Source organism: Ursus americanus, chromosome 33 (assembly GCF_024610735.1).
Source record: "Ursus americanus isolate L20-20 chromosome 33, mUrsAme1.1.p, whole genome shotgun sequence".
NCBI classification, from domain to species: domain Eukaryota; kingdom Metazoa; phylum Chordata; class Mammalia; order Carnivora; family Ursidae; genus Ursus; species Ursus americanus.
This window is the reverse complement of record NC_142159.1, coordinates 19323764-19341781: the sequence shown is the minus strand read 5'-3', so window position 1 is coordinate 19341781 and position 18018 is coordinate 19323764. Positions and strand designations below refer to the sequence as shown.

General features: G+C 61.0%; 1 protein-coding gene across 1 annotated transcript; it reads right to left on the bottom strand.

Moving 5' to 3' along the window:
* Positions 1-12: 12 nt before the first annotated feature.
* FAM131C (family with sequence similarity 131 member C) lies at positions 13-17566 on the bottom strand. Its single transcript, XM_045774690.2, has 7 exons — positions 17293-17566; positions 5773-5888; positions 4728-4763; positions 4416-4509; positions 2083-2265; positions 1715-1825; positions 13-904 (listed from the first exon to the last, which is right to left on the bottom strand). Exons 1-7 carry the CDS (start codon positions 17312-17314, stop codon positions 633-635), a joined length of 834 nt encoding a protein of 277 aa, XP_045630646.1. The 5' UTR covers positions 17315-17566; the 3' UTR covers positions 13-632.
* Between the last annotated feature and the right edge of the window lie 452 nt (positions 17567-18018).

Sequence of the window (18018 nt, the reverse complement as noted above, 5' to 3'; positions counted from 1 at the left end):
AGTTCAAGTTCATCCGGGGTGAATCCAGCACTTTAATGTCTGCAGAGAACCATCAGGAAGGTGGGAGGAGGGTGCAAGGAGGGGCAGGGGCACCAGGGATAGGTTCAGAGAGTGAGGGATGGACAGACACTCCAAAGACAGAGATCCTTGCGAAGGGAGCTGAGGAGCAGACACTTAGCTACCAGAGAGGCTGTCCCACCTCCAATGGGGGGGGGCGCACAAACACAGAGGGAGGGGGGAGGACTGAGCCCCGGGGTCAAGGCAGGGTCCCCAGGCCCCACTCCAAGTGGGTCTCCCGGGTCCTTCTGTGGCCGTCTGCCCTCCTCCGGGCAGCTTGCCCTGGTGCCTGAGAGTCCTCGACTCTCCGATGGCGGAAACCCCACGGGGGAGGAGCCCACCTGAGCCACGTAAGGAAGGGAGAAGGGGGATTATGGCTCCCACTGCTGGGGCAGGTCCACGGAGGCACAGAATGGTCCACAGGGAGTGCGGGCCCCCCATCCCTGCTGCACCCACCCTCTGCCTGCCCTGAGGGGTCGAGAAATGCCCAGCCCGGACCCCAACGTCCTGATATGCCTGGGCTGCCAAGCGGGGCAAGGTCACAGTATGAGGCTCCGAGGCGCACAGCCCCCACCTCAGTTATAGAACACCTCGTCCTCCTCGTCCGAGAGGGAGATGCTGTCCACTGAGGGGAGGGAACCCTGCAGATGGGCCCCACCCTCAGGCCCCACCCGCCGCCGATGCTGCTGTTCGGGGCTGGGGGCCTGGGGGCCGACCGCTGTGACGGGGGGCTCGTCGGGTGAGGGCCAGCCATTGGGGGAGAGGCCCGGGGAGGAGAAGGCCAGAAGACTGTCATCCCACGAGGGGCCGCTCAGAAGACTGTCCTGCAGGTAGAGGCTCTCCAGGTCTGTAAAACCGACGGGAGGGGTAGGGAGCGTGAGGAACGGAGTCCCAGACCCTGCTTCTCACCCTCTCCTGGTGTGTGAGGGCAGGTGAGGCCAGAACACTGGCCTCCAAATGCTGCTTTGTCACTGCCGAGCTGTGTGACCTTGGGCAAGTCACCAAACCTCTCTGAGCCCCTGTTTCTCCCGGGGTTACAGGGGTGGTGGAGCCGAGTGGCGTAGTTAACAGCAGGCTGCGCTGCCCGGCCTCGAACCTGGCGCTCTGAAGATGGGGACAACCAGTTTCTTCAGGGGCCTCCATTCCCTTCCCTCCCCTCACTGTCAGGGAGAGGATTAAGGAAGATAATGGTCCTGCCACTGTCACCCAGGCCCCAGGCCCGGTGAAGCCCTCAGTAGTAACCCAGAGTTCTAGAAAGGTGGTTGGTAGTGCTTGGTTCAGATCCCGGCTCTGATGCTTCTAGAGTTCAGAGTTTCCTGGTGCCTCGGTTTCCCTTATTTGTAAGATGAAGATAATAACAGATAATAACACCTACTTCTTAGAGGTGTGGTGAGGACGAAGTGAAATGGCAGGGAGACACCTAACACGGTAAGCACTTCGGTCCCTGACCGTCACTAGGCTAGTTCTCTCCTTTACGCTTACAGCGCTCGGTGGGCAGTGGGCAGTGGGCAGGGCAAGGATCCCGCTCCATCCCACAGATGCAGAAACCCAGGCTGAGGGAAGGAGGGGCCTGTCCGAGGTCACCGTGTGTTTGGTGCCAGGCACCCAGCCCCCGCCCTGCTCCAGCCACCCCGCCCCGGCGCCCACCCGGCCGTACCCTGAAGCTGGACCACGCCCTGAGGGCTGTTCTCGAGGTGCAGCTCCTCGTCGTCCAGCGAGGACCAGGCGCTCAGTGTGGCCTCTGTGATAGCAAACTGCTCAGCAACCCCTGTGGGGGGGGGCAGGGAGACCCAGCTCAGCGGGGACATGCCGGGGGTGACTCAGTGTCAGGACGGGCTGGCACCCACAGCCTAGCAGTTAGCTGGACTGTCCATCCAGGCCCGGTGATCGGAGGGCCCACTGGATCCCCTGTCCACCCCAAGGCATTGCTTTGCTCTGCCCCAACAGTGCCCATGTGGCGGCCCTCGGTTCCCTAAGGACCAGAGCCCCAGCCAGGCCCCCAGCTCCCCCGCCCCCACCACTGACCTGCAGCGAAGCGGGCCTCGCGCAGCTCGTCCGGCAGGCAGCAATAACACTCGTCCTCAGCGGGGGACAGCTCCCAGCCCGACCGCTGGGCGCGCCAGCCCTTCCACTCGATGAGGTGGGCCACGCGGCCACGTGCCATGGCTGTGGGCTTTGTGATGTGGTCCTTGATGCTCTGCACAACCCCTGGGAGCATTGAGGGCAGCTGCGTGACCGCTCTGGCACAAACCGCGCCCAGGGACCCACTCGCACTACCCCAGTCCCCCAGGCCCATCCAGTGGCCTGTACCCCACAACCATTCGATGCTCTGTACTCACCCAAGGACCCGTGTCCGCACGGCCCCTTAGCTACAAAGCCCTGAATCTACCTCGGCAAGTCCTCCCACCCAACCAATGCCCGTGCCCACTCCACACCCTCCCCCAGCCCCAAGGCCGCACCTCACTTAGGTCCCTGCCCATGCGGAGGCCCCATGCCCTCCCCACATCCTACGCCCACGCAATGTTCCCCTCCAGCTGGTGCTTCTTCCCCAGACCTGCCACACCCCTCATTTGCTGTGACCAGGTTCGGACCCTTCCATCCCAGAAGATCCACTCAAGGATCCACTCAAGACCCACCCAGCCCTCTCCCTTTATCCATGAACTAACCACTTCTGAGAGAGCGCCCCTATGCCAAGGCCAGTGACAGCTCTGCTGAGGGGGAGACCTGTGTGGGATGCAGCAGACTGGGAAGGCTTCCTGGAAGAGGTGGGCCGGGGTTGAGCTTTATAGGTAAATTGATAGGTTTATAGGTGCATTGGACAGACGGAGGCAAGACTGGAGGCTATTTCAGAGATGAGGTGAGGAGGAAGACAGGGCAGAAGCTGGCATGATTCCAGGACTGCCAGGGGTGAGATACGGGGGCGATACTAAGACTGGGGTGACAGAGACGGCTGGGGAGCCCATCAGGGGCGAGACTTAGAGCCGAGAAAGCCAAGCTGTGGACTCCCAAGTTTTCCTTCTAGCCATGGGGAGCCACTGCAGGGTAAGGAGCAGAAGTGACGGGCTAGATCCGTTGTTTAGGAAGGGGAGGGGCCAAGGTGGGGGGGGCACCGTCAGGAGCCATCAAAGGCACCCAACAAGAGACAGGACAGGGGCTGGGCGGTGGGGAGGAGGGCCTGAGGGGCTCTCAGGAGTAGACCACCTTGATGTGGAAGCTGACAGAGAGGGCTGTCAGGAATGGTTCCGCCTCTCTCTGAACCAGGGCTCAGCACACAATCCCTGGGGTCCCAGAGCCATGACGTGAGGACCAGCAATATTTAAGCGAGATGGGGTGTCCACAAAGGAAACGCAAGACATAAAACTGAGGAAATGGGAAAGATGGGGGTGAGGAAGAAGGGGGAGAACACCCAGGAGTGCGGGCACCCAGAGAAAGTTCTGGAGGAGGTGGTTTGAGTGGCCCCTGCAGGGCAGGTGAAGCAGGGGGAAGGGGTAGTGGGTGGGACAGAGTCGAGGCAAACGGGAGAGAGGGCAGCCAGGGCACTGTGGGGAGCTGTGAGGGACTTAATGAGACGTGAGCCTGAGGTGCAGGGAACAGAGCTGTGAGTGAAGAGCTGGCCAGCTGAGAATGGCCTGGAAGGTGTGCTGCAGGTGACCGGGGGCAGATGCTGTGGCGGCCTGGAGACCCCTCCGCTGGCCTGCGTGCCCCTCTCCCAGCTGCTGGGGCCTCCCACCGGCAGCCCTCTCCAGAGCCTTGCCCTCAGCTGATGGGAGCAGCGTCACCCACAGATGCCGGGGAGGCGGGAGAGCCTTCCCAGGGGCCACCGCCGACCAATGGGGGAGCCATATCCACCCAGCCGCCAACCTCAACACTCCCCAGGGATCAGGCTGGGACCGAGTCCTCCTGCCGCCCCATCTTTGCTGAGCTCCTTCCCCTGCCCAGTCCTGCTGCCCTCACTCCTCCAATTTGCCCTTGAGAACAATCCCTCCATAAATCACTCGTATAATTCGTGTCCGGGGCTCTGCTTCTAGGGAACCCGACCCACGGTGGGGTGACGGGCAGACCGCCCCTGCCGCAGAGGCCGGGAGGCCAGGCCAAGCAGACATCTGGAAGACTGGGGCCATGTCCTCACAGCTCGGGGAGCCCCCAGCAACTTAACCAGGGGGAGAGGGGCGGGCAGGAACCCCCAGTCACTCTTCCCTGCAGAAGCCAGTGTGGCGCGTGATCTGGGGAATGCTGGCTCCGGCAGGCTGCACCCCTTCCAGCTGTAGTTGGGCTTTGCCCTGCCCGCAGCGAGGGCAGCGAGGGCCGAGGGGGGCGCCGTGCTAAGCCCAGGGCGGGAGAGGGCCGACGGAACCTACCCACAAGGGACGAGGTGGCCAGAGCTGCCACGTTGTAGTTGCTGGAGCAGGACCTGGAGTCGGACAGGTAGCCGTTGGTGGTCTGGAAGCACCTCTGCAGGAAGGAGAGGAGGGGTGAGTAGGGTGGGGCAGACCTGCCAGAGGACATCTCCTGGCCACTACTGTCCCCGCGAGGCCCCCTCCCCAGGCCACCCTGCACACTCCCACAGGACCGTCCCACCCGCTGTTGTCATAAGCCCCCTCCCCCCAGGGCTGGCAGGACTGTGCCCAGGCTGGTGCGGCTAGAGCGGGGGATGGGCAGAGCGCGCTGACCTGCCAAGGATCCCAACAGAAATCCATCTGTTTGTCCTAAAATGAGAGGAGAAAGAGGGTCAGGCAGGGCCTGGCAGACGGTGCCAGCAGATGGCACAAGTCCTCGAGCCCCGGCTGGTGGTGGGGTCAGCCTTCTGCTAGTCCCTGAGGTCTGGCTCTGCCTATTCCTGGGTCGTGCCCGCTGGTGTTCCCTCGCCACCTTGCAGAGGAGGACGTGGGACGGGGGGCGGGCAGTGGGGGCTCTGCCAGGAAGGCGGCGGGCACAGGGGTAGATCGGACCTGGGTTCGAGTTTTGACTCTGCCCTTTCTGCCGGGGTGTCCTTAGACTGGTGCCTTCACAGCTCAGAACATTGCTTTCTTCCTCTGTAATGGTGATAAATGCTGTTTATCTCAGGGGTTGTGGGGACGCAGACGACATGATGTAGACAAAGTGTCTCGCATAACGCTTAGCATGTGGTACGTGCAAAAAAAAAAAAAAGTAATTAAATCAACTGGTAGGTTCAAGTCACAAGCTCCGGGGGTGGGGGTGGAAATTATGCACCAAGATTTGAGGCCCCTAGTGAGCTCTTCCTAATGCATCCAGACGAAGAATGCCACTCTCGGGGCCCCTAGCTGGTTCAGTCGGTAGAGCACGTGGCTCTTTATCTCAGGGTCGTGAGTTCGAGCCTCATGTTGGGTGTAGAGATTGCTTAAATAAGTAAACTTAAAAAAAGAAAAAAAGAATGTCACTCCTTTACCCTCCAGAGGGCAGGGCAGGCTGCTAAGGGGTGGTGGGCTGGTCAGGGAACTTGTTATCTGCAAGGCTGGGTTAATTTGGGTGGAAAGACCTCCAAGGCAGGACTCTCTTTTCTGCTCCTAGTCCAAGGCCCAGCCCATTTCAGACCTTCACCCAAATGCAAACCAAACTTATGGGCTCTGAACCCACAGGACGTAGCCAACGAGGGGAGATTGGACAGTTCCAGCTCCCTGTGGGATGCTGTAGGGACCACCCCAGGAACCAGGGCCTAGGCAGGGGTAAAGGTGGGGATCGAGTGGGACCAGTTACCTTGCCAGTGACATGGTCTGGAGCAACAGTAGGGGGGTGGCTGGAGGGCAAGTCCGGGTTCAGGGGGTCCGTGCCCTGGGGCATGGGGCAGTCCTTGTGGGCACTTGTGAACAGATCTGGAAATATGACAACAGGAGGAACTTTAAATGGCTCCCCACCCCCCACCCGGCACTCTCCTACTTTTATCGCCACCCGCTGTCCTTTTGTAGGAAACAGAGACCCAAGCCCACGGCAGGTGAGGAGTCCAGCCAGACCTCCTGCCTGGGGCCCTCAGTGGGAATTCATGCCCATCTGACTGTTCCTCCACTTTCGTTAATTCTAGCACCCACTCCCCGGCACAGCCCACCAGCTCCTCTTCCCAGACGCCCTCCACTCCCACCCCTGTCCGGTCTCACCTGCCGCCTGCTCCACACCTGGGCCCACGGGGCTGCACGTTGCAGAAGAAAGTCCCCGGCCTCACACAGGACACTGTCCAGGGAACGCTCTACAGGTCTCCAGGTCCTGCTAAGTTTGCTTCCCACCAGGCTGACTACCTCACGTGACTTTCCTTCTCAAACCTGCAACCCGGGGACCCCCCTGCCCACACCCTGCTGCTGGCTGCTCCCCCATCCCTCATGGAGGTCTAGGAGCCTTCAGCAGGCATCGCCCCATTTTTCCACCTCAAATCATTGCCCTGCCCACATTTTGCACACAGCATCTGCTTTCCCTCCTGTGGCAAAGGAAGACCTGTCCCTACTCTAACCAAGACCAGCACCCCCACCCTGGGGACCACCCCCCAGCCTTACCCGCCCCCCACCAGTGTGGCAGGTGCTGTGGTGCGTCTTCACTCAGGACTCTCACCTGCATCCCTGCTCCCCTCCCACCATCGAGCCCTTCCCCCTGGGTCAGCCCCCCCCCCCCAAAGCAGCCCCAGCATCTCTCATCCTTTAAAGACCTCTCAACCCCTGCTTCCCCTCAGCTCCCTGCCCACTCCTCTGCCCTTCCAGGCCACAGTTAGAGACCTCTACTTCCTCCCCCCATTTTCTCCTCCATCCTCTTCAGGGAGCCTTTCCTGAGACAGCCCAGCAGGGACTTCTCATCTTCTCCGGTGTGCTCACTGGCTTTGCAGCTGCACCGGGACACCGCCCATCGCTCCCTCCCTTCCTCCCTCCCCTGCAAGCCACGCCCAACTCGGGCTTCCCTCCCTGCTCTGAGGTCCGTCCCCCCTCTCTGCTCCAGCCTGGCCCCTTCCCACCTCGGGGTCTCTCTCAGGACATCTCCTCTGCCTGCGGCTGAAGCCCGCATTTACACCTGCGGCCCTGATTCTGCTGGAGCCCCGACTGCTGGCTAGCTCCCCTCACGGATGCCCGACAGCCAACAGCGTCTCAAGGAAATCCCGGTCCATCTGCCTCCACTTCCCTGGTTTTAGACAATGATGCAAGAGTCCACCCAGCTGTACCAACCAAAAACCCAGTTTTCTCTGAGGGCTGCCTTCCCCCAACGCCCCAACCAGCAAGTCCTGCCGGCTCTCTCTCCAGCCTCCATTCCAGACTGAGCTCTCCCCATCCCTGCCACCGCTCCCCACCTGGAGGCCTCGGGCCACAGCCTCCCCACCTGGAGGCCTCGGGCCACAGCCTTCCGCAGCCCACCCCCCACCCAGTCAGACTGCATCTTTCTGAAAACCTGCCTCTGGCTTCCTTCCATTGCACTCGTTGCACTCGAGGAGAGCCAGCCCCTCACCAGGGCCTCCAGGGGCCTGCATGCCAGCCTGCCCGCTGTTCCAGGCTGCCCGCTGTTCCAGGCCATTCTGGCCTCCCTGCTGCTCCTCAAATGGCCCACTTGTTCTTGACCTTGCTATGCCCTCTGTCCCGAACACCATCCCCAGATCTTCCTGAACCGTGCCATTCAGGTCTCAGCTCAAGGTCACCTCCTCAGAGAGGCCCTCCCGGCCGCCCACACCAGGCCCCGGTCACTCCCCATCACAGTCAAGCTTCCTTTACAGCACCCAGCACCCAGCACCTCTGACGCTTTTGTGAAGTGTCTCGCCCGTCCCAGCGCGGTGAATGTGAGGCCACGAGACAGAGACCGACTGTGGCGGCAGGAGTAAGCATCTATTTCTGCTGCATTCAGAAGTACTCGCTGAGCCCCGACTAGGTGCCAGGCACTGTTCTGGGCACGAGGAACACGGTAGCAAACAAGACAGGGATGGCTTCTGCCCTCACGGAGCTGACATTCTAGTTCATTCCTTCACCCAGTGAGACTCCATCTACTGTCTATACCATGCAAGCGTGGGGGCAGAGGTGGGATTAAGATGCCATCCCTGCCCTCTGGGAGCTCCCAGTCTGATGGAAACCAGCCCCAAACTCCTCCTTCAAACACAAGCCTGGGGGGCGGGGACAGTAGCCCCCACGAGTGCTTTTTCCCCGCCCCCCTTCCTGGTGTGATGGCACCAGACTCCTCAGCCGACCTAAGCTAACCTGGCCGACCTAACACAGGGCTCAGCTTTCTAGGTGAGGAAGCTGAGGCCCAGACGGGGATTCACCAGCGGGAGGTTCACAGCCCGGAGCCAGGGTCTGAGCCCTGTTTTTCTGATGCCCAGGCTCACTCTCTTCCAGAGCACAGAAGGAGTTTTGATGAGTTCCTTGGGGGTCAGGGGCCGCACAGGAGAGCTGAAGGGGGAGCCAGCCAGGAGGGGGTGCCAGGAGAGAGGTGGTGCAGGCAGGGGAGGGTGGGGTATGCAGCTTGCACAAAACCGTGAGACGCGAGGCGCAGGGGTGTCTGGGCCGTGGCAGGGAGGCGAGGCCTCTGCACGACACTGGTCCCAGCCTGCAGCCTGTCCTGCCCTGGACACCGGCTCCCACCACCCCTCCCTGGCTTCGACAACCCGCGGGGAGAGCTGCAGAAGCTGACAGAATGGAAGCTTGGAGGGCTTCCTGGAGGAAGCCAAGGCCAGGGAGCATCTGCAGGCCGGAGGTGGGAGGTGGGAGGTATCAGGTGCCCCCAGAGGCAGGGCTGTGGTGGTGGACTGAAGCGTCAATGAGGAGTCTTGTGACAGTGTTAGCAGGGAGGCGAGGACGGGGCGCTAGAGGACAGCTAGGGTGCCCCACTGACCCCCCACAGGCCTTAGGATTGCCTTCTCCTGCTTTCGCACACCCACGGGCCCGTCCCTCGTGCTCTGCTCCAACTGGCAGCGCCTGCGGCTCTTTCCGGGGGAGCCCCCCTCCGGCAGCCGGAGCTGAATTTCTGTTGCCCATTAGCAGTGCCGGGAGTGCGGGACCCCAGACCCTCGCTCTGGGGGTAGAAAACTCAGAGCCCCTGCAGGACGGGTCTGCGGCCACCCCTGCAGGGCGACAGACGCTTTCGTGGCCGTCTCCTCTGCCCTGCTCTCTCCACTCCTTTGCTGGTTCCCACTAGAGGGTCTCCCTCACATCCCAGGGGTACCCAAATCCTCGTTTCGGGGTCTGCTGCTGAGGAAGCTGCCCCAGAGACAACTGGATCAATCCCAGCTCGGCCCTTCACTACCTGTGGGGCCTTGACTTTACCGCTCGGAGCCTCCATTGCTTCATCTGTAAAATGGGCAGCTGACTGTCCTCCTTCAGGTATTGCCTACTAGCAGCCAAAACAGAACAAAGGAGGCCCAGGGTGCCCCACTTCGGAAGAAAGTCACTATCAAGGGTGGGGGAGCCGACACCCTCCTCCCGGTGGCTGAAACAGGCTCTGTTACCCCAGCCGTCCACCGCCCCTCTGACTCTGACCGCCTACTGCTCCCCACAGGCCAAGTGAGGGGCTCTCAGACACGCCCCTGCAGAGATCTGGGGTGCCCGCAGAGGAGAGGCCAGCATCCTACCCACCCGCCCCACCCCGGGTCGGATATCTGCATAGCCAGGGAGAGATGGCTGGGACTTGGGACGGGAAGGGGCAATGGACCGGCCTGCCCTCCCTCCCCCTGCACAGTAAGGACTGTGACTTTCTCAAGGGACACTAAGGAAGGGGCCATGTTTGAGTTTTGCTGGTGCCCCCTAGGAGGGTCGCTTGCAGGGCAAGGGGACCCCAGCCGCCAGAGGCTGGAGGGTGGGCAACTTTAGCGGGCAAGGGAGCTGGGCAGGGAAGGGAAGAGGTCAAACCAGGTCAGATCTCCCATGACAGGGGCTCTGCCATGGGCAGGCCCCCCAAAATGGTCCCTGGGAGAACTCATACATGTTCACCTGGGGCCCGTGGCCCCCTGCCACCCCATCTTCCACCACTCTCCCTCTTGCACTCCAGCCACACTGGTCACTCAGACATGCCCAGCACACTCCTGCCTCAGGGCCTTTGCACTGGCTGCCCCTTTCCTCCAGCTGGAACTCTCTCCTCCCAGATAGCTGCAGGTCCACTCCCTCACGATAGTCAGGTCTCTGCTCAAATGTTAGAACCTCAGGGAGCCCTCCAGCCATCTTGTTTAATGCCACCCATCCTTTCCTATCTCCTGATTTCGTGTCATTCCATCTTTATGTTGACATTCCTTCTTTACGTTAGGTATCCGTTTCCTAGTTCACGGTCTCTCACTAGACCAGGAGCTCTCGGAGGGCTGGTCCCCAGCACGTTTATTCGCCACCATAGCCCTGGCACCTGCCACGGGGCCTGGCGCATTGCTCATTAAACTTTGCCTCAACAGTGAGCCGGTGGCAGCCAAGAGAGACCACCAGAGCTCCAGATAAATAACCTTGGTCACTTTTTCTCAAGTTCCTCATGCCAGACCCCAACATATCAGAGGAGAAAGGGACCCGGAGAGGAGGGAGGCCAGCAGAGAAAAAGGCAGAGTATGGCCTTCAAGTGTGGCCAGTCCCAGCTGGAGGGCCGAAGCGAACACTGAACAGGATATGAGGTGGAAGTCTCCATCTACACTGGACTGGACTTAGGATCCCTAAGGGACCGGAGAGTTCTGAGATTGGCCTGGAGACTGTTACCGGCAGGCAGGTGAAGGAGGTCTGAATGAGCCTGTCGGAAACAGGGCGAGAAAAGGCAGGCAGAGCCAGGACCGACGCCCCCACCCGCTGAGCTCAGGAGCCAAGAGCAGCGAGGGCTGAGCAGTGTGCTTACACATGGGAGTCCGGGCTGTGCGCCCCTGAGCTAGGCCTGCCCCTCCCTGGGCTTCAGAGTCTCCATGTGTACAAAGACCAGGTTCTAGGCCCCTCAAAGGCGGTGTCCAAGCCGGGGGGGCGGGGGGCGCATCCTTCTGTGGGGCATGCAAGCCCCTTACTAGGTCATATTTAAGAAATAAAACAGAATTGAACAGAAAATAGCAGAAGCTACAGAGGAGTCAGGTTAAGTATTGCTTCATGAAGCTTCGGTTTCAATTTTGCACAGACCTGCATGTGCCCACACGAGTGTGTGTGCACACACCTGTGGAAAGAATGTTCTGAGTGTGTGCTGGGACGTGATGCAGAATATATGTATTCCTACGGCTTCTAGTCAAAAACGTTTGGAAGTCACCACTCCGAAGATTCCAGCGTGCGGAAGCAGGGGCCCGCCCGGTGCGGGCAGAGCAGTGCTGGCTACCGGCTGTCCCCGGACACTCTGCGAGGTGCTGCAATATTTGTGGGGCCCCTGGCCGTCCCTGAAGCTGTTTTAAAACTCTGGGGACTGCCGGCTGGGGAGTAAGGGGAGCTGAACACTGAGGAAGCTGGTAGGCAACGTCAAAGGCCTGGAGCACACGTGACTTGAACAAGGTCATTGGTCAAGGTGGACTTGGAGGACTCCTGGCTCTGAGCCCCTCTCCAGCTTTCTTGCCCACTGCCCCCTGCCCCCGCCTCAGTTGGGGTGCAGGAGCTGCTGCCAGAGCCGCCTTCTCCCCCTGAGGACTTTGGCCCGGTGATGTCACGGGCTGGTTGCCATGGAGACGTCAGGTAATAGAGCAGCCCAGGGTGAAATCACAGGCTGCTCTTCGCCCAGCTGGGACCGGCGGCCACGTCACCAGCAGCAACTGGAAAAACACAGTGTTTCGTGTGGGGTGGGGGCTGGGGGTAGCCTGAGGGGACCCCTGGCCACTGCTCCTGTGGGTGCCTCCTCAGTCCACACCCTACTCCTCTGACCTCAAGGTCTGAGGCCCCTTCTCAGACCTGCCCCCTCCCCCACCTCCCCTGGCCACAGCAGTGACAAGCCTCTGGTTGCCCTGGCAACTTGGAGGGGGCCATCTCGGTCCTTCAAGAAGAGGAGTGTCATCCAGACATCTCCTCCGTCCCTCTGCCTTCAAGCAGAGCGCTCTTCTGCCTACCAAGGGTGCTCCCTGCCTTCTCACCCCAGCTCCTCCCTCTGCTTTAGAGTCCAACCACCCAGGCAGTTCCTCCTGAGGTCTAACCTAGACCCCTCTTGCTGCAAAGCTCCCACCCTGGTTTTCTCTGCTTGTTCCTTGGGTGAGTCTGCAGCTCAGTCTCCTCTCTCCTGCTTCTGAGCCATCTAGCCCCTTTAGCTGTTCTTTGGCGCTCGAGTCCCAGTCCGTTAGACACTGTGGTTGCCATCTGCCCCCAGACTGTCTCCCAGGGCTCTGCACCCCAGGAGGGCAGGGAGGGCCCAAGGTTCACCCTGTTCTTTCCCAGCAGCCCAGAGAGAGTGAACTTCTTCTTGAGAGCATACAGTATTAGGGCACAGCAGCCTGGGTCTGAAGCCCCTCGCCCTGCCCCTCCCTGGACAGCCGCAGGCCTCCCCTCAAAGCTTCTCGGGACCCCTGTGGCTGAGTGCACCACACAGTCCTCCAGCCAGCCGCCCACCCCTGAGGAGAACACAGCGGGCCCAGTGTTCCTTTCACAGTCCCTGCCCCCGGTGTAATCACGGTTTTCACTGCCAGCCAGGGCTGTGGGTGTGCGGCACAGCCCCTGCGAGCCGAGAGCTCTCACCTGTGAGATGCGATGCCCGTGCTCCTTGGGGACGGGGACAGCGGATGGGCTGCTGGCAGAGGTAGCACCTGCCGCAGCGGGCACCCTGGAAACCACAGCTGCTCTGTCCGTCCCCACTCCCAGACCTGGTCCTCTTTCTGGACCATGGGACAGATCTCAGTCGGCCCTAGCGACCTCTGGCCCTGCCCCTTGGGCTAGAGCTCACCCTGAGGGCTCTGCAGAGGGAGGCCCCCAAGAGCGAGCCCTTGGCATCACTGCCATGACAGCAGGCCGTCCCTCTGAGCCTGGCAGAGGCCTGGCCTCGAGTGGACAAAGTGTCCTCCTGCTCCCCGGGACATGTGTTTAGAGGTCACCAGGCCCACGGTGGTAACTTCATCAGTGAGCTGATACAGCGCAAGGGGTCCATTTCTGTCCCTAACCAAGGACAGAGGGAGATAGTGGGCTCTTCTTCGGGATCTTCCACACACCTCAGCCCCTTTCTACTTCATCTGCCATCCTGGGGCTCAGTCTCTTTGATGAGCTATTCTAGAGCCCATCCTGCTCCAGCCTCACCTCCTCTAGGCAGCCCGCCTAGATTGGCCTCAGCTGTATTAGGCTACCGGCAGCCTCAATGAGCAAAGCCTGGCCTGCAGTGATGTGCTGCCACTATTTACTGAACACCTACTATGTGTCGGGCACTGTCCTAGGCCTTTGCATCCATTATCTCTTGTTTAGCCCTCACCAAAACCCTGCAAAGCAGGTATCATTATGCCCGTTTTTACAGATGGGGAAACTGAGGCTCAGAGAAGTTAAATCACTTCTCCAAAGTCACTAGCTAATAAATGGCAGAGATGGGGTTCCAACCTAAACCGGCCTGAAATTCCAAAGCTCGTGCTCAAACCACTAGCCAGTGCTGATCTCCTCAGGCTGTTTTTCTGTCTGTGTGTCCATTTCCTGCCTCCCCCATTAGATTACCCCTAGGGCAAGGTTGTGTCTCTCTCCTCAGTGAGCTCTCCAAGGGCAAGGCCCCATCTACTCCTTCCTCAGTCTCCCCCAGTGTCAGACCGCTCACTGACTCTGCAGAGGCCAAGGTGAGACAGTGCTAGGAGGCTGGGAGGGGGCCACAGTCAGTGGGCCCTGGATACTGTGGGATACTCTGCCCAGCCCCTTCAGAGCTGGAGCTTTCTCCCAGATGTGAGATGTCGGATCTTCCAGAAGAAAGACTTCAGTCCCCAATTCCTTCCTCACAAGCCCCAGGGCCCAGGGCACTGAGACCCCCATGGTGAGGCCAGGAGGTTGATGGGTTGGTTGGAGGGCAAGGCTGGGGGTAGGTGGGGGAGGTTCCAGCGCCATTGGCATGGGGTGGGCCCTGAGAGACCCTGAAGCTGGAGAGAGGGGGGTAGATAATAACTTCCCCTGCTCCGTACACATTGTCACCAGCTGTGGCAGCAAAGCCCTAAGCAAATACCAACCACGAGAGTTATTCCAGAGGGTTGCTTTTTTTAAGCACTGGCCATGCACTTGGTACCTCTCTCGACGAGGCACATCAGAAAGCAAAGGGCAGGGGCTCCCGGCTCAGGCGCTAGGCTAACACGGACCTGAATTCAAATCCTGCCTCTCTGTGTCCTGGCTGTGTGACCTCAGGTAAGACTCTTCCTGTCTCTGAGCCCCACATCTCCCCTCCCAGGGTTGAATGAGGACAAACTAGGCCAGAAGAGTAAAAAGGCTCACCTGGCTTAGGATAAGTGCCCAACAAGCAATAGCTTAAAAGTAGACGATGAACGGGGCACCTGGGTGGCTCAGTCAGTTAAGCGTCTGACTCTTAATGTCAGCTCAGGTCATGATCTCAGGGTCATGATCTCAGAGTCGTGAAATCGAGCCCTGCATCAGGCTCTGCGCTCAGCATGGAGTCTGCTTAGCTCTCTCCCTCCCCCTCGGCCCCTCCCACCGCTCTCTCTCTCTAATAAAATCTTAAAAAAAAAAAAAAGTAGATGACAACACAAAATAGCTCCTGGAAACAACATGTGTTGCCTCACTCTGGTCCCCATCACTCTCCCTAAGTCCTTAGCACCTCGAGTGCCTGCCATGAGGCAGCCATGAAGCAGGATGGGGCTGGAAGCTCCTTAGCCTCCCCTTTCCCAGCCAAAAGGGTCTCGCTTAGCTATCTGCAAGAAGGGTGATAACAAATTTTAAATGAAAGAAATAGCTCAACACGCCAGGTAGTGGTCTGAGTGCTTTACATGAATTAAGTCATTTAATCCCTGCCCAGCAACCCTAGGACAATACTGGTATTGGTCCCATTTTAGAGATGAGAACACTGAGATACACAGTCAAGGTTAAGTAACTCGCTGAGGTCACAGAGCTAGGGAATGGGGGATGGGAACCTAGGCTGGCCGGCTCCAAAGTCTGCACCCCTAACCTCTCGGGCCTGGCACAGAGAAGAGAACTGCCGCCCCGTGCTGGTGTGGGGAGGCTCTCCCAGGTGTGGCCTGTACCTGGGGCTTGGCGTCTGGCTAGGGCGGCCCCAGCTGGGTGCAGGTCCTGGGCTCGGCATCAGCATGAGGCTTGCAGTCCCTGGCCTGGCTTCGGGGCTGCGTACCAGGCACAGGGCAGCCCTTGGAGAAAGGGGTGGTTATTAGCACTGGGTGCAGGTGTGGAGAGCAGGCCTGGAGCTCAGAAGCTCCTGGAAGCCTGCAGCTGGAGAGGAGCGAGTCAGGCACCTGGCTGCGGGCTGGGGGTGAAGTGCAGAGGCTCGGGGCACAGGCCTAGCTTTTTTCAGGGCACTCAGCTCCCCGCCCCCCGCTCCATTTCCCCATTTGTAAAATGAGGACTGTGACAGTACCTACCGGAACTTGGCTAGTTGTGCCAAAAATGTTCCAACCAGTACCTGATAAGCCGGCAGTGCTCGAGAGTATCAGTGACAATTAAAGGGGGGTGTGCCCTCCACTTAGTGGTTCAGTCACTGAGACCATGGTTGTCCTCTGCTCTGGTGTCTTGTCCCTTTACTTTTATCCAGCTCGCCTGCTGCCTGTCGAGACTATAAGTGCCGCCCCCTCGGGAAGGGGACGAGGTTCGAATACACAACTAGATCCGGAGGTGGCCCTCAGGAGCCCAAGCCACAGAAGGAAGGGCGAGGAAGGTCTATCCTTAGTCTGTGTGACCGCCAGCAGAGGGTGCCAGCCCCAGTGGTGGGTCTGAGGACCTGAGCACCAGCCTGACCTTGGCAGGCATCTCTTCCTGCCTGGCCGCTGTACTGTGTTCAGTGGGTCTGCGGCGCACAGGGCTGGGCTCGCTCCGGGTGTGGGATGGCCAAGTGACAGGGAAGGGACACGGTCACCGAGGAAACACCGGATCCCAGATCCCCAACACTCAGAGCCTAGCCAGAGCCTTTGGGTTTCTGGAGACACACTGAGAGCCTGTCAGTCTGAAGAACCCTACATACTCTCCCCTCTTAAAACTACCTTCCCCTTTGGCAAGCTGTCGGCCTCACAAGGGCAGGGGCAGTGCTGGACTCGTCCCCACTAGACATCCAGCATGTACACAGTACCGAGCACACAGTAGGTATCATGCTAATATCAGCTTAATGAATGAATAAGTGAACGAACCTCACACAGCCTAACTCCCACCCATGATTCCAGCCCCGACACCCTCCTGAGATATTCTGAGCCACTCACCTGAATGTCCCGCATGGACAGGTGAGCCCCTTAGAGGCCAGAGGATGGGGGAGGGATGTTGTGCTCCTTGCCCAGCATCCCCCAACACAAGTCCCCCACCCAGGGCCTGCGCAGCCCCTCCCCAAGGCCTGTTCATCCCTCTACAACTGAGTAAGTTTTGCAGGTGATGGGTGGGGTGGCAGCCCCCAGGGTTGGGGGTCAGTGGGTTTGCAGAGCTGGGGCCAAGGCCTCAGTCACCTCTACCCCCAGTCCCCCCACCTCCTGTCCCCCAGCTCTGTGTAGGACTCCATTGCCATTCCCCCAGGGCAGCTGCCTCCAACTCCTGGGGTACCACCTTGGGAAGCGCACGAGGAGAGCAGAAGCAGCCAGGGCAAGGCAGCTTTGAAAGCTCAGAGGCAGAAAGAAAGGCCCAGGAGTTCCCAGAAACATCAGCTTTCTCGGTCCCTTCCTGTCCCCTGATTGAGGATGGGGGTGGGGAGTTAGGGATGAGAGTGGGGGAAGGGACACCTTCCATGTAACCTGTTCATCTCCATTAACGCACCGCTGTCGATGGGGGTCAGGGACTCTGAAGACAGCTCATGGGGTAAGGGGACAGAAGTGGGGGCATTGAGCTGGTCAGGCCTGTATCTTGGGGGGAGTGTGGGAAGGAGAGTCGGCTTGTTCTCCCGGGGCCGCCACCGGCCCTCCAGAGAAGCCGGGAGCAGCCAGAAGCCTCCCTCCCCTCCAGAGCACGCGACAGGGGGCGTGTGGCTGTTGGGCTGGAAGCGACCCCGCTTCGGGCCACCTGCCTGGGTGTGGTTCCCAGCCGGACTGGGGATGCTGCGACCTCCCCCTGCCCTCTCTCTGCGCTGTCACCCCCACCCCCTGTCCTCCCGGGGGCACCGTGTCCCCTGGGGCTCGGTGGGGGCGGGGTGGGGTGCTCCCGGTCGGGGAAGGCCGGGTGGCCCCCCCACCCCCCCAGGCTCCTCCGGGGCGGCCCCGGGCTCCGACCCCCACCCGGCCGGCGGCCCCCTCACCTCGCGACACGCAGGAGCCCATCACGGGGCCGCGGGGCCGGGCCGCTGCGCCTCGGGTGCGTCGGGCCGCCGAGCGCTCATGTCTCCGCGGGCCCGGGGCTCAGGCGCGGCGCCGGCGCGGCGGGCGGGCGGTTGGACAGGGGCTGGGGTTTGGGCTCCCTCCGCTCGGTTCCCCGCCGCTCCCGCCGGGTCGTCCCCGCGGCCGCCGCCGCCGCCGCCGCCGCCTCCCGCGCCGCGCCCGCTCCTGCCAACCGTGGGCAGCACGGCGGGCGGGGGGGGGGGCCCGGGGGAGCGCTTGCCCCGCGCCCGGGAGCCTGAGCCGCGCGCAGGCCGCCCCGCCCCTTTCCCCGGGCCCGGCGCCGCCCGCCGCGCGCACCTGTGGCCGCAGCCCCGGCTGGAGGGCGGGGTCAGTGCGCGGGGTGGGGGGAGGGGAGGGGCGGGGGCGGGGTCAGTGCGCGGGCGGAGGGCGGGAGGGGTGAGGAGGGGTCATGGCCCAGGCTGGGAGGGCTGGTGACAAGGTCTGGGAGGCGGGAGCGACGGGGTGGGGCGGGCATCCGGGGAGAGGGGGAGAGTGGAGGGACCCTCTGGCCCTCACTTCTCACCACCTGGTGACCGGGGCTGAAGGTCGGGGAAGGTGGCAGGGGTGGGGGTGGGGGTGGACGCGGAGATTCCAGCATTTGGGGCACAAAGTACACAACCTTAGTTTAACAACCAGGACCAGACACC

Coding starts and splice junctions, on each gene's coding strand:
- FAM131C (XM_045774690.2), bottom strand. CDS start 17,314: ATGGGCTCCTGCGTGTCGCGAG. Junction 4,764..5,772: donor CAGACCATGTCACTGGCAAG/GTAACTGGTCCC, acceptor CTCTCATTTTAG/GACAAACAGATGGATTTCTG. Junction 905..1,714: donor GGGCGTGGTCCAGCTTCAGG/GTACGGCCGGGT, acceptor TCGGTTTTACAG/ACCTGGAGAGCCTCTACCTG.